This window comes from Mastomys coucha, unplaced genomic scaffold (assembly GCF_008632895.1).
Source record: "Mastomys coucha isolate ucsf_1 unplaced genomic scaffold, UCSF_Mcou_1 pScaffold22, whole genome shotgun sequence".
Taxonomy (NCBI): Eukaryota; Metazoa; Chordata; class Mammalia; order Rodentia; family Muridae; genus Mastomys; species Mastomys coucha.
In genome coordinates, this window is record NW_022196905.1 from 195,155,326 (window position 1) to 195,176,630 (window position 21,305).

General features: G+C 33.9%; 2 protein-coding genes across 4 annotated transcripts in view; one reads left to right on the forward strand and one right to left on the reverse strand.

The window, feature by feature from the left end:
- The window catches only part of Gpm6a (glycoprotein M6A), a 258,666-nt gene extending 255,504 nt beyond the window's left edge, over positions 1–3,162 (forward strand). For both annotated transcript variants that reach the window (XM_031339836.1, XM_031339835.1), the window contains exon 7: positions 1,066–3,162. In XM_031339836.1, the coding sequence (XP_031195696.1) occupies positions 1,066–1,218 (153 nt within the window). In that variant the 3' untranslated portion in view covers positions 1,219–3,162. The remainder of the gene's footprint in view (positions 1–1,065) is intronic.
- Positions 3,163–11,952: 8,790 nt separating this feature from the next.
- Positions 11,953–20,115, reverse strand: LOC116071405 (disintegrin and metalloproteinase domain-containing protein 20-like). Of its 2 annotated transcripts, none has more exons than XM_031342897.1 (2): positions 19,995–20,115; positions 11,953–14,688 (listed from the first exon to the last, which is right to left on the reverse strand). In XM_031342897.1, exon 2 carries the CDS (start codon positions 14,550–14,552, stop codon positions 12,273–12,275), a length of 2,280 nt encoding a protein of 759 aa, XP_031198757.1. In that variant the 5' UTR covers positions 14,553–14,688; positions 19,995–20,115; the 3' UTR covers positions 11,953–12,272. The 2 variants fall into 2 exon arrangements, with proteins under 2 accessions (XP_031198757.1, XP_031198756.1); XM_031342896.1 differs by lacking the exon at positions 19,995–20,115 and adding an exon at positions 19,720–19,898.
- Between the last annotated feature and the right edge of the window lie 1,190 nt (positions 20,116–21,305).

Here is a 21,305-nt window from a genome sequence, read left to right on the forward strand (position 1 = left end):
AGAGAGAGAAATTTCAAATGGTAGGGGCTTTTGAACTTTCCAAGCTCATTTCTAGTAACACCTCCTGCAACAAGGCCACACCTCCTGATCCTTCCCAAAGAATTTCCTCTGCTGCAGATCAGCCATTCAAACTTATTAACCTATGGGGGCCTTTCTCATTCAAACCATAACACCCCTCCACTCCCAAATTGATAGACTATTTTTCTTTGATGACATTCTTGATTGAGTATTAAGTTACTTAGTATTTTATTTTTAAATGTTGAATAAAAACATTTCCTATATTTTTAATGTCCAAGAAAGTACAACGCAATAAGTTAATGAACTTATCCATTAAATTTTACAACGCTGAAACCTCTCATTTTGCAGTATTGAAGATAGGACCTATGAAATTGTGAATGCTAGGCAAGTGGGGAGGGTCTACATAAAGTTCTCAAGCTGATCTTAACTTTTATCCAGGTTGGCATTAAATCTGTGATTCCCCCCTATAGCTTATTGAATAGTTACAACTAAAAGCCTACACTACCAGACTTAGGTTATTGTGATTTATTTTTTAATATAATACCTTCTGCTTATTGTGAGCACGTATTAAATAGAAGATCCTTTTGACAAAATATGTTCTATATTTTAGTTCCCAGTATAATAAAAAAGCAATTAGAAATGAATTATGAAAACAATTATCTTGATAATTAAATACACAAGATTTTCTTAGAATTTGTGAGAACACTCTTCTCACCACAATATAAATTCAAAACACAAGCTGCGAAAGAGAAAAATTCTGCTTATGCATTTTCGAGCACCGATACAGGAAAGTGAAGATGAAGCATGTAGTCTTAGCATTTGGGTAAATAATGATAGCATAGCCAGGAAACATTAAAGAGCATTTCTATTCAGTCTTGGATAGTGGGGAATCCATGTTAGCTTCACTGTTCTTCTCATACAATATTGTTTCCCTTTAAAATATGAACCTTTGCCGTATACAGACATAGTTTGTGGTGGTTATTTTGTCACAGTGACAATACACTGAGAGTGAACTGACTTCCAGAATAAACTATTTGTCTCTGTCAGGTCCACTACCTGATGGTTCTGTCTGCCAACTGGGCCTATGTCAAAGATGCCTGCCGCATGCAGAAGTATGAAGACATCAAGTCAAAGGAGGAGCAAGAGCTTCACGACATTCATTCCACCCGCTCCAAAGAGCGGCTCAACGCATACACATAAACACATATCTCTGTTCCTTGCCACTCGAATGCATTGGTGTTTAATTAAGGGCCATCCAACCATCCAACCTGTGAAAAGCAAAATGAGAGTGCTTCTCATCAAAGATGCGTAGGGTGACTAATGAATCACCTGAGTATAACTCTTTGCTGTTTAGCATTCAATCTCCTAATTTGTTAAATTGGAACAACCAAATCTCTTCTACAAGCTCCTATTCAGTCTTTTTTTTTCAACCTTTCAAACTGATTTAGTTATTCTGTATGATCAAAGATATTAACATTGTCAAATGCAAATCCTTGTTTGATTTTTAATCACCTCCCACATATCACACATAATACTTTTTGCATTGTTTCTTATGTTTTGAAAGAGAAAATAGCTTTTTATACTTTTTAGTTTTGATTTCAGTAACTAGTTTAACTACAGGTAACCTTCAAAGGGACCATTGTACATTATGAACAAGACACAGAGATGGCATCATGATGACTCTTCTTGATATGGGGATCTAGTCTGGAGATCAGTGGCCACATGGCTAACGGCCCTGGTTAATGTTTTCATCAATCTAAGGTGCAATTTCTAAATTTCTAAGGGTAGGTTAAAAAAAAAAGTGCTTCTTATCTTTGTTAACATTATATTTTTTTTTTCTTGATGTACTTAAGAGGTATTTCTCTGATTACTCATGTTTATGTTGTGAGCATGTAGAAACAGTAATGCTAATGCATGGCCAGTTGCCTTTCTAAGATTGTGACACCAGGCTTACCTTTTAAAGTTTAGTATAGAAACAATTATCATGGAAATAACTACTGTGGACTGTTGGAGAGTGATCTTTTTGTGATTTATGCAGTGGCTGGATTGGATCTTTTAATATGCTAATGTGGAAAATTAATTACCTTTATGAAGGTGGTACCTTAAACATAAGCACACTAAACCCTCAAGACTTGTTTTACCCACTTAAAACTTTTAATGGATTGCACCTCTGTAAGCTATTTCTTAAAATGTGTATGATATATTTGAAAAGACTTCCATTAATATAATAGCTTTGCTTGCAGCCTTCCAATCTATGTTGGTTTACCTGTAGTGTTTTCTAAAGGGTGGTCAGAGGCCACTAGAGAATGTATTGTTTGGGAGTGTAGTGATATATTTTGTGTTTTTATTTCAAGTAAGTCATTTTAACCAAATGTTCATTCATATTCATTTATAAGAAGTACCTATATCAGACAAATTTTAAAAGAAAAACAATCAGTATTAATGGACCAAATTTCATGTTTGTTTTAACCTTGACTCTCTTTTGGTTATTTCTAATGCTACAAGAATGCTGTGAAGTGTCATTTAAAATAATGATGTAGCCTGACAAGAAATTTTGTCAGTATATAAACCTAGGTAGTATTGTGCACTGATTTGACCATTGTGAGATCCTCCTTCAGTGTAAGTGCATTCCCAATAAAATTTATTGAGTGAAACAATCTTTGTACAACTACTAGTCATGCATCATCAGTAATTTTACAAGTTCTTGTAGTAGGTAGGGGGTATTACTAGCGTTATCTGTGGCATGATTATGCATTCTGTAATATTAATTTGGGGGTCCTTTTGCTTTTTTAACACTTAGATTATCTTAATGGTTCAATGTTTTTCTGATATATGCAGTATTAAAGATATTGAGCAAAAGTATTAATGGGCTTCTTTAAATTCTATATTATAGTGTTTCAGTTCTGTGTCTACAGTGTGTGATGATTTTTAAAACTGTCTTTTAAATTTATGTAATGATGTTGACATTTTGGCTTTCATTTCTGGTTTTAGAGTTTGTATTTTCATGGAGTGCTTTGTAGCAGGCATTACAAGTAATCTGTTTTGTACATAAATGTGCCAACAGCTTGATGGTGGCGTTTTTGAAATGTAGAACAAAGTGCTTGCAAAATGTAATAAATACACTTGTGTACTTTGTGTACTTATTATTAGTTTCTGCAGTGGTTTTTGTTTGTCTTGTTCATTCCTCTTCTTGTGTGTGTAGTCTTTTAATGCAGTTGGATGCCACCTGGGGAAGATTCTTATTTCAGTTGAGGGGATCTGGCCTTCAACATTTAGGAAAAATTTTGTGTGTAAAAATCCAATGGGAAGAACTGTGTGTTTATGAAGTCCTTGGGGGTTCAAAATGTTTGTCCAGCTTTTTTTTTTTATGTTTTCTTCCCTGATTTCTATTTTTGTACTTTCTCTAGGGTTTATCAAACTCAGAGAAAAACAAAAAGTCTAATGTAATTTAAAAAACAATAACTGATTTCTTGGTTTGATTCTAAATGTCAAGGTGAAAGCAATGAAATGGAAAAAAGTTTCTAGAATTTTTGTTTTAGATCAAAATGATTTTTTCTTATAGATAAAGTGACAGAGAAATGATTGCATTAGAGTTATCAATTAACTTTTATAAGGTGTAGGAAATTACTATCTTTACTCATACATTGCTGCACTTTGCAACATGAAACTTTCTTGAACTTCCATTAATATGTGCAATATTGAAAGTACATCTGTATGAGTACCTTAATTATATTTAAAATAATCTTTAAGATTAAGAAAGTCATTCCTCCATGGATTCTATTAAATGTACTTAGAATTTTATATTTTCCAGGGTATATTAATTTCAGTACAGCAATAAGGTAAACTGTTTTAACAAATATCAACATGAACAGAACTTTCATAATAAACTGTTCCTACTTTATTTCTTGGGAAATCTGTTCTAAGATTTCCAATGGATATTTGAAACTGTAGAATACTAAGCCATATACACATTATAATTCATATATACATATCTATCATACTGTTATATACAGTATAAAATTAGGAAAAATAAAATTATAAAAGATGGTCATAGCAATATATTAATTAAAATATAATTTCTCTATTTTGCTTCATATCCCTGGCTCTGGTCTCCCCTCCTTCTCTATCAACTGCCATATCATTGGTAGTATATGCACTGTTGATTCTGTGGACAAATGGGTAATATTTGCATGGTAGATTCAGTAGACAAGTGCGTACTATATGCACTGTGGATATATTGGACAAATGAGAAGTATGTACATTGTGGATCTACTGGACAAATGGGTAGTATGTATATTGTGCATGCTCTGGACAGAAAGGTGATATGTACATTGTGGATACACTGGATGAATGGGTAGGATTTACACTTTAGATACACTGGACAATTCATATACCATGGATATACTGGATCAACAGGTAGGATGTTCACTGTGGATTCACTGGATAGGATATATACTGTAGTTGCACTGGACAAATAGGGGATGTATATACTATGGATACACTGGACAAATGGGTAGGATGTTCACTGTGGATAGGATATATACTGTAGATGCACTGGACAAATAGGGGATATATATACTATGGATACACTGGACAAATGGGTGATTCAGAGTAGAATGCAGATCATCACACTACTAACAACAAAATTCATGAGTTTTTGAAAAATTTCCAGAATTATTTGGACCATGGTTGAATATGAGTAACTAAAGAGAAACCCCATAAAAGAAGGGACTACTTATGCAATAATTTCTATGCGATCTCATGGCCTCACTTTTTAGCTAGTTGCTATTGTAGTATAATTTTTTTAATGGAGCATCCTCGTACTTTTTTTTTATAAAAAAGCTACAAAACATATCTTTAAATGATATCAACATATAGTTAATTTTAATCCTAAGGAAATTACTAGTTTTAATAATAAAATGTTAGGCCATCTTTACATTAGATTTATAATGTGCCTTTATATAGAAATTAGAAAACAATTTCTGAAAAAGCAAGTATTTATTTTTGCCTTAACAAACAAATTTGAAGTACATTTATTTTTAAACAAATGTATAGCTTAAAATTACATTAATGAAATTTGAATTATACTATAGTATTATAGAAAAATACTTTAACATTTTGAAAACTATTCAGATAATATAACATTTTAAATCACTGGAAGAAAATCTATGAATATAATTCTACTAGTTCAAATAAAAACAGCCACTACCAGCATATATTACTAATTTCTTATCATGAAAATAAATTTTAGATTTTTTATCATTGTTCAAGAATTCTGTTATTCTTTAAAACTAAAAAAATAATTTTAAGAGGAAAATAATAAATTATTAATAAATAAATATTATGACTGAAACATCTTGACATATGCATTAATGACCTGTGAGATTTTTTTTTGATATGTGGAAGTATCAAAGAAAATAAAGTGAAATAAAAAATGAAGGCATCAAATGAACTATTATCAAAGGAATCAAGGAAGAGACCACAGTGTAGGGCAGAAAGTTTTTTGTGAAATTCACTTAGGACGCTCCATAAACATCATGTTCATTAGGTTGGTTTTCTTTTCTTTTTTTCTTCTTTGCTTCCTTTTGTTTAGTTGAGACATAGTCTGCATAGTCCAGGCCAGCTTGTTACTGTGCCTCCCAGACCAGCTTTGAACTCATGGTACTCTGGTATGTCTCTGTTGTCCTGGGACTGTAAGCATGATGTCATCATTTTTAAATGCCTTGATTTGCTGTGTTTTGATAAGACCAAGTGTGTCTGCTGCATTTTGTTGGAAAAAATGTATACAAGTGACCTCAAGAGAATAATTATTTTAACTAATTTGCTTGTTGATGAATCTGTGCATATACCCAAGAACACACATGAAGTATTTTCATGCTTTCTTTTTAATAAGCATGAGTTATTTCCTGTTAGGTCTTTTGAAAAAAATTAAACTTCACATTTATTTTTAGAGAAATTTAACCATGTAAGTATATATATATGTATGCATGTATATATACATACATATATATATATGTGTGTGCTTTTCTGCTTTTGTGTTTGCTATACATATATACATGCACTAGAGTATACATACATACATGCACACACAGCCACACACACACACATACATACACACAAACACACACATACACATACATACACACAAACACACATACACATTGAATCTGCCAAGAAGATATCTTCCTAGCTTTTTAATGTATAAAGGAAATGATTTCTCAAGACAATAAATATATGTTAAATTACCTGTGTAATTCAAGGGCTGAAAAGAAAGCTTTAACTGTCAACTAGATTATGTCAGCCAAAGCCATCCAAATAGGATTTCTGATGCTTTTCTCCCATTTAGAGTTCCCCCTCTAGTGACCCAGCAAACACAGCTCAGACTTACTTGCTATTGCAATTATAATCAATGTCTACTTTTTTTATAGATACACTCTATAAAATGATTACTATATTCATTATCTTCCTTTAAAGTTTTATTTTTAATATGATGACACCAAGCCTTTGAAATCAAATACAATAACATTTTGAAAGGAGAACTGAGTGTTCTCACTGCATAGAATGAAGCTTAATAAGGCTGTAATTTTTGTGAAAGGCCTTTATGACTGTAAAGTAATTTTGCCTTCTAAGCCCCCTAGAACTTAAAGTAGATACAACTGATTTTAAAAGCATATTTTTCACATAATATTGTGCTTCTTGTAAAGATTGGCAGTTGGTTTTAAGAATTTTTTTCACTTAGATTTGTATGGTTCTTTCTCTCATACCCATGAATCACTAGGTAGCTTTCAGACACTTCTAAATAGGCTTCTTTTCTCTTTATGTAAATGTAAGTTTCATGCTTAAAGTAAAAGAAAAAAAGGTGTTCGCTGAGCCAAGCCAAGGGTTCTACTATTAATATGACTTTGATACACAGTACACAGAGGGTATAACTTATTTTCTCTTAAAGTTGTTTTGACTTTACTTCACCCTAGCTACTCAAATCTCTAAAACTTTTAATTTCTAACACTGCAAACCACATATAAGCTAAATTTTAGGCACCTCCTTTTAACTTGCATCCATGTTTTGAGGTTATTTACTATACTGAAGCCAAAGAAATGCCTATTGCTCTCATACCCTTTGAGGTCCTGCAGATATAACCTACATCCTGTTAGTAATGTGCTGACCTCATTCCTCCTTCCTACATTATTACAGTCACGTTAATTTAAATCTTCAGTTACTTTGAACTGTTATATTTTATTCACCGACATGGTAAGATAATAACCCTTTTTTAACTCATCTTCCCTAAACTCAACATATGAAACTAAGAAAATGTGGTTAGAGAATAGAACCCCACTCAAGCTAATGATGTTAGTGACTAATCCCCAGAGCTGTCAGTAAACCTACTTCATTTCTGTAAAACAAGGGATAAACTGTTTCTATATATGACCACATATCAGATGTTTGAGATTTTGTGTGTTGTGGGGTGTCAGTTATAGCCACTGAACTCTCTCTCTTGTCATTGCAATAAAGGAAGCATAAAACTAATATTATTCTCTACAAATATGAAAGGAACTTAGTACAGGACCCTTGAAATATCAAAATTCACTTACATTAAAGTTTCTTAAATAAAATTGTGCAATGGTATAATCTTTGTATATCCTTTTATAGACTTTAGATAATGCCAACATTACAAATAATAATACAGTGTACATTCTTTTTTAATAGTTGTTATACTATGGATTAGGGAAGGCTGACAAGAAAATGGTGTGCACATGTTCATTATAGACACAATTGCTTTTTCCAAGTGATTTAAAAGATAAAATATAATTTTAAGGTGAGAAATGCTATAGACAATGCTTGACCACGTAAGGTATTTAAGGGATGTAGTAGAGTGGGGATGGGGTAGGAAATTTCAAAGAGATTTTGCAGAGAAGACAGGCTATGCAATGCAGTGTAGAGTAACTCACATCAGGGCCTGTCTTTCTTACCATCAATCTCTTCTCTATTCCACAGGCAAAACTATCTTCTATAAAGTAGATGAAATAATGTGACTTCCACCCTCTGAGGCAGGTGTGTCCAACCTGTAGTCTTCAGGCAGCATGTATCTCGAGATACCTGTGAACATGACTCAGTACATTTGTTGGTGACATTATGTCTCACTGTCAAATGGTGAGCTGTCCTTATTTTACCATATACCGTCATACTCAGAAGTAAAAGACAAAGGTCTCATATTTTTCTCTGTCAGCTTCTCTTTCTAAACATATAGCAGATATTACACCCCCTCTTAATATTTGTATACACAAAAAATTCAATTTCTTGGGACTCTTCCTTGTGAAATACCCACCAATGCACTGAAACAGATACCCAGCAAGTCTCTGAATAGACTTCATTGTGAGGCTTTCACTTATCCCCCTTACTTAGCTGTTGCTCAAAATACTTGGGAAAAAAATTCTATGGTAGTTACCCACTCTTATACAACAGCATCTACTTGCCTAGAACCCTGAAAGATGTAGTTAAGCTATGACACCACTCCCAACTCCCAAAGTGAATTGGTTCTTCAGTTTAGTAACCTATACAGAGCTCAAGCTTCCTACTGAACATAGTCTCTTGTGAACCACAGTAATTTGCTCAATTAAATACAGTTTTATATTTCACTCCATATTTCCTATCTTATTGAAGGGTGTTAAACATACATTAGCTATATATATTACAAACATTTTACTCTTTATTTTTTCAACACTGATAGGAGTAATGTTTCCTTTTTACCATCTGTCACTATTCTCTATTAAAATCCATCTTCACATTTGCAATCCACATTGACAAGCATCAGTTTTCGCTAACCTAAATCTCTGTAAAAGCCTATTTAGTTTCTCTCTGCATCTATGTGACTATCCTTGGTGTGTTCTCTAGGTGAATAGCTCCCCTGTGGCTTTCCTATATCTCTGGAGGAATATAAACTTTGATGGTTGTGCTCATAAAGCATTGTTTGACTATGTCCCTTAGGAAGCTTCACTATTATAACCAACTATTAGAACTGTAGACATGCAAAGATTTTTAATTCATCAAATTCATCATTGTTTTGCACCCACTTGACTTGAAGCTATATCTTGTCCAACTGGAATGTTCCTCTCCTTTTCTTTAACGTATTTGTAGACAGCCTTCTATATTCTTAATATCTTTATTAATTAGTATCTCTATATATGTACATAGGTGTGTTTTTGTGTGTGTTTTTCTGTGTGTGCATGCCTGTGTGAGCTTTTGCTCATAGTTCAACATGTTTTGTCTTGGAGAAAGTATTGGTTTGATTAAATTTTGATTTTAGAACACTGTAAACAAACTTTGTTATAATTTCCATAAATATTCAGAAATGGTATGTCTGCTTCATTTGAGTAAAGTGTAAGTCTGGAATGACCATTATTTTATTCAGAACCCTACTCTCAATAATATCTATATGGTTGAGTGATACATTTTTCTTGAGTATTTGTAGAAAAAAATAAATTCACTAAGATTATAATAGTTATATAAATATTCATATACAGAAATCAGATGAAAGGTAAGTAATATTTATTTATTTAACTTGGCTTTGAAAATTGGAGATAAAATGTTTGTTTCTGATATGGTCAATTTACATGGATAATACAAAGTATATTAACCAACATTCTGTCATTTACTTATACTTTATTTAATAAGTACTTTTATTGCTAGGTACATCAGCAATGAAAAGAGGTGGACTGTACTTTATATTGTAGCTTTTATAAGAATGCCACTTATGTTCTTCTGATTTGATATAATGATCATCACAATGTGAAAACTATAGCTTAATTAAAAGAAGTTTGTCTAAAAATTTAAGAGAGATATAGTATTCACAGTTTTAAAAGTTTTAAATAAAAACAACACATACATATTTATTTATTGCTTCAAATTTCAATATGGTTTTTCAGATTAAAAAATATGACAAAATCTTGGGCTCTTGGATAGGATCCAGTTCAATTCCCAGCACCAGGATAACAGTTTGCAACTGACTGTAACTCCAGTTCCAAGAAAACCCAATGCCCTCGTTTAGCCTCTGCTGGCACTGGGCACCAAAGTAGTGCACAGACACACATATGGTCTTTAACTCAATGCTGAACTACAGGAGTAAGAGCTTACCATAATCTTATGCCTTCACAGTAAATTCATTGATTTAAATTCTCAACCTTGTAAATAGATTGCTCAAGAAAGCAAGTTTGTTGTTGATGACTACAGAGGTATTCGGATATGTCAGTGGTTTGGTAAAACCTTATTTTATCAAATGGTAATATGTCAGAAGAAAGTGGCTCAACATTTTATGAAAATACAATCTATTACATGTTTTGCTTTTAAACATGTCATTAGTTTACTTTCTAAATGGAGAGGGTGATAGCTATCAAAATGCTATTTCATTTTGATGTTTTTTTTTTTTTAATTAGGGGATCATTTTAAAGTTTCTAGGATTGATGATAGCATTTCATTATCATTTTAATGAAAATTTGGTGAACAGGTTCTGGTGCAGGTCAATCTTTATTGCTATTACATAGTCCATGATGAACTGTAAAATGACAATATAAACAGGCTATAAATTCTAATTTATAAAAGATGAGAATTTTAGACTAGTATATTTTAGCTAACATATAGGGCTTGCAATCACATTCGAAGAACAGCAACATCAACAAACCAGACCCCCTAGAGCGTCCAGGGACTAAACCATCAAACAAAGAGTACACATGGAAGGATCCATGGTTCCAGCTGCATATGTAGTAGAGGATGGTCTTGTTGGGCATCAGTGGGAGGAGAGGCACCTGGCCCTGTGAAGGCTCAATACCCCAGTGTAGGGGAATGCTAGGGCAGGGAGGCAGGAGTGGATGGGTGGGTGGGGGAACACTTTCATAGAAACAGGGGGAGGAGGATAGGATATTGGGTTTCTGGGGGGAAATGGGAAAGGTGATAACATTTGAAATATTAATAATGTATCCAATGAATAGAGAAAGAAAAAAATCTATATTATGAAGACAAAGAGATATGTCCATGGTTAAGTGCACTGAGTGTTCTTCAGGAGGTTCCATGGATCCACGTTCAGTTTTTTGTACTCCAATAGTGGCTCACAATAATCTCTAACTATATTCTGAGTGATTTAGCACCTTCTTATGGACTCAGTGGCACTGCATGTATATGGCATACAAACATATAGTCAGAATACACATGCACATAAAATAAAATAGAATTAAAGAATATATATTATTTAGCTACATTTGAAATATTTTATATCTAGTATTACTTAAGTATTTGCTACATAGTAACTTATATATCCATGTAGAAAAATGAGTAAATTCCTATCCCTTTTGTATATGAACTTTAGTACCAAAATCAGACTATGTATTATGTTAGGCAGGAAGTGATGATACCTTGTGATCACTTCAATTACAATAGAAAGAACACAAATTGGCCAGAAATTGGATATTTAGGTAGAGTCAGGGTTTCCAAAAAGAATGCAAAGAATCTTATAGGAAAGGACAAGTGGCAGAGCTTACTTCATATTCATTCTAACGAGGGTCAGTGGATAAGCAATGCATGTAACCTCCCTTTAAGAAATTTTGCTGAATTTCATTTGTCTGAAGTTAACAACTTCAATAATAATATACAAACTTAAAACTACAGCTGTTGCCAGGGTAATGTAGACATAAATTTCTCACCAACTCATCCTTTAGATTACCATTCTCCTTGTAGCACTCCTGTTGACAAAAAGTATAAGGAATACCTTGATAAAAGCAAGTGTGATTTTTTTCTTCATGTGAGAAAGGAATGAGGTTTCTAACTGAGAGACAACAAATTAACAAAGATACACCATCAACTATTTGTGTTTTGATCAGAAAACACACAGACTAATTCAACAAGTATAGAATAAACTAGTTAAAATTTTAAATTAGTAAAAAATGGGGATATGTTAAAAGTATCTTTATTAATGGTTAAGCATTTGGGATCTTGAAATACAAGTGATCTCTGGGATTGTCTGTCAACAGCCACTGATATACGCCATATTTTGCTACCAGAATACCAGAAAAGAATATATGGGACATCTCATTAAGATTGGATGTTTAATTTGTTTAAATTTTACATTTTTGCAATTATTTCTGACATGAGGTATGAATACTTTCCTATTGTTTACATTGGGGCAATATTTTATGGCATCCCTCTCTCTATTGTAGAGCATTTGAACTTTCGATTTTTTCCTCAGCTTTGGCCTCTTTCTCTTCATCCTCCTAAGATAACTTCTCAACATTTTGGTTTTGCTCTTTAAATTCTGTTCCAGTACTTTTCTCTTCTTTTTTGGGTGACTTCTCAACGTTATCTTGTCTTTCTCTAGATAAAGCTGCAGCATTCCTCCTTCTTTGCTCATATCTTTTATTATCTAAGCATAAAAGACCAAGTAAAACGAAGACACATGAACTAAAAATAACAATCCAAATAATGAATACGATCAAAACCACCTGGAACGATAGTGTCTTGGGAGGGGGCCCACTGTCAATACTGCCTCCAAAGCCCTTGTAGAGGCAGCTGGGTGGGGCCCAATGTTCATTGCAGTGACAGTGATGCTTATTGTTGCATGTACCTCTCTTATTGCAGGCCATAGGCTTACAAGATTTTTCCCACTGTGGCATAAAGACACATTTCCTTCCTAAGCAGAAAAATTCTGAACCACATTCTGTACCATCCTTCACCTCACCAATATCAGGTACATTCATCCCAAAATGGTAGTCAGTACTCCAGCAACTGTGTCCATTGATGTGAGTTGAATGCACAGTAGAATGGTTGTGCAAATGAGGAACTTCTGTCACATTCTCACATTGTACTCGACCACACAGAGCATCTTTTTCATTACATCTTAGATACTTAGTATTTTTCATACCACAGTGACCAAAGCGATCTCCTCTGGTGTTCATTGCTATGTAACAACTCTTATTTGCATTCTTGGCTCCTTCACCAAAAAGTTTTCTGCACTGTTCATCACGGCTGTTACATCGCTTTTGAAAGCAAACACTCCCGCCCTGACAGTGGATCCCATCCTCCACATATACATCTTCTGGGCATGCATTAGAGGTTCCATTGCACCACTCTGGGAGATCACATGGATTGTCACTTTTCCTACACACTGTGCCTGATGGCATAAACTTGCAGTTTTGGCAACATAGCCCTGAAGCACATGCTGCCCCAGATGCCAGACTGCAGTTTTCTAAACAACATGGATCCTGGGCACACAATTTTAAGGAACCACAATCACATTCCTCTTCATCTTCAATCACTCCATTCCCACAGCGTTTCTTCGTAATAAGAGTCTCTGGATTTGGGAGATTGTGTAAACAAGTCTTTCTAGAAGTAGTCTCTAAGAATTGTTCATAACTACAGTTGCTGAATGAATCAGAGGGTGCCAGCTTTTTGTTCATTATGCATATGCTTCTCTCACATGTACAATATTTCCCTTCATCATTCATCATCCCCAACACATGACCAATCTCATGTGTCATATATGTCCTAAATGAAGCCAGGCTATCATCCATAATGCACTCTAAACCACAATTCAAATCAATATTGCACACTCCTGAAAAATATGACACAGTAAGATCATTAACACAAAAGTCCTGCTTCACAATAATCTGAGCAGAATCATGAACCACTCGTTTATTGAAGCTGGATTGCTTCCATTTGCAGAAGTTTTCCATCATGTGACGTGTGGTAGTTACTGTATAAGGGTTTCCTGCATTCCAAATTTCAATTGCAGTTAGAACCACATCAAGATTAACTGAGCGATAAATATCGTCTACTAAATTGACTCCCATGACTACGTCCATCTCCACAATTGATGAATTACTGTTCCTGAAAATGAATCTTCCATGATCTACCACAATTGCTAGTTCAAGAAACAATTGGTGGACCCACCCTCCTGTATAAGAACTTTGCATCAGAGTGGAATTGTCATTCTCTTGAAATTTCAATTGCTCTGCTGCATCTTCTTTTGTTATTCTACACCCTATGGGTGCATACTCTGTGTCCTCCCAATCTATCTTATACACTAGATGTTCAAATGTGGGAGAAATCACTTTGGGCTTGATTTCATACGTAGTTCCATTTGTCTGCAGCATTCCTTGAATGTTTCCTAGGCAAGTAGTAAGAGTAACCATGGATTTTGGATCTCCTTCCACATAACCATGGTAGTAGCAGTCATTCTGGACAAAAGGCTGCTCTTCAAGGAGAGCACCTTGGTCAGTGTAGGTGAACACAGTGAGAGATCTGGATACCAATTTCTTCTTGGCCTTCATATGGACAATGTGTCTTTGACCCCCAAAGTGCAGGCTGTAAGAGATCCACCCTGGATCGTTCATACCTCTGTAAGTGCCTGTGAGTCTCAAGGGTATCACTACTTCAGGGGGGCTGTGGTATTGAGATCTCCCAATTGGTGGCCATCCAGAGAAGAACAGAGCCAATTCCAGACACAATGGCAATAGGGTAATCTTCACATGTTCCAAGATCTCCAACACTGTCATTATGAAGTAAAGTGCGAAAGAGAATTATATAGGTAAGGAGTTGCTGCCAGTATGTCTCTTCTCTTTAAGTGCTTTTTAGGTAGTGGTCATATTTAATGGACTTTCTTCTGGAGGAGTCAATCCATCAGGGAGAGAACTAAAAGTAAAAACAAAAAAGATGGTAGAAAAGGATTTGAGAGTGGGCAGAGGTGGAGCAGAAAGAACACAAAATGGTTTAAAATGGATTAGTTAGTAGCTCAAGGCATGACTTGAATTTAGTAACTTAGGAAAAAAACTCAATAATACTTTCTTTGAATTTCAAATGACTTTTATATTAATTTGGAGAAATGTATAAATTTTTATGCATACTATTTTTTCACATATTACTTTATCATATTTATTTTATGTGAAGTTCTATGCAGTGTTTCTAATTCAGTTATCTCTGTGTAATCCTATGCAACACTAAAGTACTACTAATAACTCCTTATTATCTATGGCAATTGGTAAGTTCATTGATACAGACACATAGGCACATAAAAACTGTACAATGGTAGTCTGGAGTAGTTTAGATTAATAGACATATGTTACTCAAAGGTTTTTATATCTAGTGTTACTGTTTTTCTTTAAGCCTCCAAACATATTAAATAAAAAAACCCAAAACCTCAAACTAGCTAGTAATAGAACAGTTAGAGAAAACAGTATGTGCAGAAATTAAAAGGAAGTCAATGAACCTCAAGAAGAGGATAGAAGTTTTGGCAAATATAGTGTTGTTGTTTGGGACAACAATGTTTATATGAATGTCCCTGAAACATTTAAAGTTATAGGCTGTAACCTGTAACTAGCATTCAGAGAAATTTATCTCACAAAAAAGTTAAACATACAGCGAGAAGAGCACACACACACACACACACACATACATACACACACGTTGAATATGAAAATAACAAAACTTAAACACTACAAATGTGAAATTGATAATTATGGTACAAACAGAATTAGAGAAAAAATTGTTTTCAAATAAAACAGGTTTGAAATTGTATTATATGCATACACTGTGCTGGTTAGTTGGGAAATATGTACATGCTATAGACCTGAACAACTAAGTCCTATGGAACATATACTTAAAAGTCTAGCATTTAAGACAAAAATACATTTTAAGAACCTGCAAAGTTGTATTGTTTTATGTATGGTTCCTATGGATTTTTTCCTTTCTGTAAACTATTGAATGTCTCTACATGCTTCATCAGATTACTAAAGAGAGGAATTTATTGAGAAATAAAGCTAAAGACATCGAAGTTGGTTATAGTGAAAATATGCTATGAAAGTATCATCACACCAAAGCAAAAACATACCACCATAGTAAAACACAAAATAAATGTTGCCAAAATTCAATATCTTTCTTACTTCAGTATACAAGCTTAGACTCATTTCTCTTCAATTTTTCTTTTATCCTATGTGCTTTTATTTTTTTGTCTTCTTTAAGTAACTACTTTGCTATCACCTATAAAATATTCCTTTTGTGAAAAACAGAAAGATCACTTCTCCAGACACATGCTTTTGGAGAACTTCTTAGTCTTATGTCATTGTACAAATATATATATATATACCACAAGCAGAAGAGAAGGTTTTCATTCTCAGAATTTCAATATGCAATACTTATAACCAGGTATTCAGCTATGATTTGCTTTGATGGCCAAAGCCAATTCTAGTTGCAACTTTGAAACATTATTACTAACTTTTCTTTCCTAGTCTTACAACAAAATCTAAACAGTTTTCACCAGGAATTAGATGGCCAAAATTCTTAATAATATTCTCACTGCTCATGCTAAGCTCATGAACAACCAACAAAATATAAAATTTTTACACCTTTATAATTAATCTTAAACTGTATTTGCCATAAGTTTAAGATCATGACCACTCTCTCCCTATCTATTCAATACAGAAATTGAAGTTCTAGCTGCAACATTAGACAAGCAAAGGGGGTCAGAGGGATACAGATTGGAAAGGAAGAAGTCAAAATATCATTATTTGCAGATGATATGATACTTCAGTGATCCCAAAAATTCCACCACATACCTATACTTGATCTTTGACAAAGGAGCTAAAACCATCCAGTAGAAAAAAGCCACCATTTTCAACAAATGGTGCTCGTTCAACTGGAGGTCAGCATGTAGAAGAATGCAAATCGAACCATTCTTATCTCCTTGTACAAAGCTCAAACCCAAGTGGATCCAGGACCTCCACATAAACCCAGATACACTGAAAATAATAAAAGAGAAAGTGGGGCAGAAGGAAAATTTTCCTGAAGAGAATACCAATGACTCTGAGATCAAGAATGGACAAATAGGACCTCATAAAATTTCAAAGCTTCTGTAAGGCAAAGGACACTACCAATAGGACAAAATGGCAACCAACAGACTTGGAAAAGATCTTTACCAAGCCTACATCCAATAGAGGGCTAATATCCAATATATACACAGAACACAGAACTCAAGAAATTAGACTCCAGAGAATCAAATAACCCTATTAAAATTGGGTACAGAGCTAAAAAAAAATAATTTTCAACTGAGGAATACTGAATGGTTGAGAAGCATCTAAAGAAATGTTCAACATACTTAGTCATCAGGGAAATGCAAATGACCCTGAGATTCCACCTCACACCAATCAGAATGGCTAAGATCAAAAACTCAGGTGACAGCAAATGCTGGCAAGGATGTGGAGAAAGAGGAACACTCTTCCATTGTTGGTGGGATTGCAAGATGGTACAACCACTCTGGAAATCAATTTGGTGGTTCCTCAGAAAACTGGACATAGTACTACCTGAGGACCCAGCTATACCACTCCTGGTCACATACCCCAAAGATTCTCCAACATATAACAAGGACACGTGTTCCACCATGTTCATAGCAGACTTATTTATAAAAGTCAGAAGCTGAAAAGAACCCAGATGTCCTTCAACAGAGGAAAGGATACAGAAAATGTGGTATATTTACACAATGGAGTAAAGGCTTGATGCCCCAATGTAGGGGAATGCCAGGGCAGGGAGGCAGGAGTGGGTGGGTGGGTGGGGGGACACCCTCTAGAAGTAAGGGGAGGTGTGGTAAGGGACAGGTGGTTTCGGGGGGAGGGAATGAGAAAGGGGATAGCATTTGAAATGCAAATAAAGAAAATATCCAATAAAAAAAGACCATGACTTGCAGAGTATTAGCACATTTGAGTATCTAATTTAATTTGAGTAACATTGATATTAAAAATATTAAAAATTAATTTAATTTAATTTAATTTGAGTAACATTGATATTAAAAATATTAAAAATATCAATGTTCATTCCTACTTGAAAATTACACTTCAAATTTATAAAGGACTCAAATGTTTTGTTAACCTTCAAGTTCCTGTCATTGTACCTCTCACCTTTCTAGCCCTGCTGAGATTGCCACAAGTTCAATCAACTTTGTCAAACATTGTCAAAATCCTAAACTCAGTCTAGAATATTATCTTTTCACTTGTTATATGCTAGCAATACTGTTGGAGTGGGAGGGAAATCACAGTCTACTTAATTAGAGGAATATTTACATAGAAGAAAGACAAAATTAGGACAAAGTAGCCCTACACTTCACTACATGAAATCCTGATTGGGTATTCAGTTGAAACACTCCTTTATCATTATGATCTGAGCTTTATAGTCTAAATCATTTCTTACCTTTCTGGTTTTCACAATTTAATTGTCAAAGGTACTTGTAGTTCTTAGAATGTTAATGGCCCCCACAGGCTCATATATTTTAATGCTTATTCACCAGGGCATTGGTGTCTTTGATAGAGTTAGAATGATTATCAGGTCTAGCTAGTCCTCTCTGTCTCTCTGTCTCTCTTTGTCTCTCTCTGTCTCTCTCTGTCTCTCTTTGTCTCTCTCTGTCTCTCTCTGTCTCTCTTTGTCTCTCTCTGTCTCTCTCTGTCTCTGTCTCTGTCTCTGTCTCTCTCTCTCTCTCTCTCTCTCTCTCTTTCTCTCTCTCTCTGCCTCCACCTGTAGATCATACGTAGCTCTCAGCTGCTACTCTATTGCCATGCTTGTTACAATTCTAATAATGGACTAAATGTGTGAAATTGTAAGCAAGCACTCAATTAAATATCTTGGTCATGCTGTCTCTTCATAGCAGTAGGACAATGATTACGTTGGTACTTCGAGTAGGGTCAGCAATAGAACAGTAACTACAACAGATAAAAGTCAACATTATCTTTGTACATGTTGGATAAGTAAATTTCAAAAATAATCATTTGAGTGGTACAGTCAATAAGCCTTCATTTAATACTTGATTAATAGAGAAAAGAATATTATTATGAGTCTTTACTTTGCATTTGCAGAGAGGTAGCAGGAAAGTGTTTCAGGTTGAAAATTGACCTGCTGCTTGGAGTAAAAGAAGTGCCTTGATTACTTAGGAAGGTATCAACACTTAATGGGAGACTCACTTCATTGTATGCATAGCACTCATGGGAAAAAAACCACAAAATCCCCAGAGAGAAACCAGTGAAGGCAACACTTCTAGCTTGAGCGTCAAATACTAAAGTATGGAGTTACTTTGTATGCTTTTTCAATAATGTACTTGGTGATTATTATGAAGTGTACATTTTATTCATGATTGAAGAATCATTTATTAATTTGGTACATCTGTGAATGAACTTAAATAATACTCATTTTCCACAACCAAGTAATAGGACATTTAGCAATGAAAATGGTGCAGCCAGCATATGTTTTTACTTGTTACATTGGCTTTTATGGTAGCTCCAGAGACTAAAGAGTATATAATAGTTTGATAATTTTATATAAAGTCCCATCATAGTACAGATACTTCCAAGTAAGTAGCCATACATGATATTTGATAAAATTTCCTTTCTCTATAGTCTCATCACATTTATTAATCTCTTTACCCTAATTAGTACTGGCTTTCTTATTCTAACATTTATTCCTATTGAGTATTTCTCACTTTATAACTAATAACATCAAAATAAAAATAATTTACCATCATCGTCCAAATAAAATTATTATCCAAAATTACATTTGTCTTTTTTATGTTTTCTATACATGCATTTAGATTGTGATTCCTTATCATATATATGTGTGGATATGTGTGTATTCAAATATGCATAAATATAGTTACTTCTTTTCATAGAACATAGCAGTTGAATGGCTTACCAAAAGATGAATTATTGAATCCCACTGTCTTAGTAGTTACAGCCTTATTCAAGATTGTTTCTAACAGCCACCTACATGGACTAAGATTTTTATTTGAGACTTCACATAACAAACATCTAAGTGAAAAATCTGTGTTTCAATTGTCTCTCATTTAAGTTCTAGAATATCTGAGTTCTAGAATAAGGTTCTTTGAGTTCTACAGAAACAGATAAGTGACTGCATTTCTTCTTCCCTCTGGTCCTATACCATTTATATCGATCCTTGTTATAAAGCACCTCAGTATGAAGGAAGTTGATTTCTTTAGTTCTATTCACTGGTTGCATCAACTCCTCTGTATGGATGAATTGAATTTTCTCCTTTGGATGTATATGCCCCCTTCATACAGCATAGTTAAATAATTTTATTTCTCTCTATTCAATAATATTGTTACTATGCTGCCAAGTTATTTTCTTAACATAGAATCACATTATGACATATTACAAATATATTGCATTCTAGAAGAAAGACCAACTGCATTTGAAATACTGTCTCCTGACTCTGGATATCAGCCATCATCTGTATCTTTTTTTTTGGTAAGGATACTGAGTAACACAGAGAGGCATATCATTATAAGAATATTCTCTACATATTACATAGAACTTTGTCCACTAAAAGGGCAAAAACAGAAATTAGAGAATAATAAAATGCACAAAATAATAGTACCAGAATAAGTTGACTGTCTGACCTTTTAGAAATCATGACCTGGAATAACTACATTAATGCAGTGGTGGTTAGAAGTCAAGGAAAAGTCAATTTATTCTTGATAGCTCACTTTTCAATGAGGTGTTAAGGTTAGGGTTAGGGTTAGGTGTATTAGCAAGAATTTATAAATGCTGTTAAAATAAAAGTTTTATGTATGTATACAGTTTTAAGTGTGAAAAAAATTGAAAATTGAAATTCAGAAGTTCAATTTACCAAGAAAACTGTATTTAGTTGAGTTGAGTCAGGATTACAGTCTGTGTATCAAAAATGCAAAGTAGGAATACAAAGCTCAACACTCTTGGCAAGCATAATTGACATTCTTTGGAGCAAGGATCAAAGGGATGTGATACAAATACATGTGCTAATATACTTAGTTCAACTATCCACTCTTTGGACATCTTGGTCATCCCCAGAGCATTTTTCATAACAACAGGACATTGACAAAATTCCAAAAAAAGTTTGTCTGCTATTAGGTAAGTCTTTGTAAAGCATCAGTATATAACATAGAAAGAAAATCTGCTACTTTAATTAAGGATATTGATTAGCTCAAAAACAAAATAACCACATGGTTAATATGCAATAAGATCTTCCAGATGAGCAACATTGATAAAATAAAATAAATAAAATAAAATAAAATAAATAAAATAAATAATAAATAAATAATAAAAATAAAATAAAAAAATAAAATAAAATAAATTTCCATATGAGTCCAACAAAATGTGCAGTTTTGCATTTTTCAGAGAATGTTACATACTTCACAGAAAACAGATAGCAATGAGCTAGAATTATCAGAGAGACAGCTGGAAGAACACAGAGTTGAACCGAATCTTAATGAGCTTAGAGGT

Bases quoted from the DNA above. Each gene is read 5' to 3' on its own strand.
- LOC116071405 (XM_031342897.1), bottom strand. From the start codon at position 14,552: ATGACAGTGTTGGAGATCTTGGAACATGTGAAGATTACCCTATTGCCA.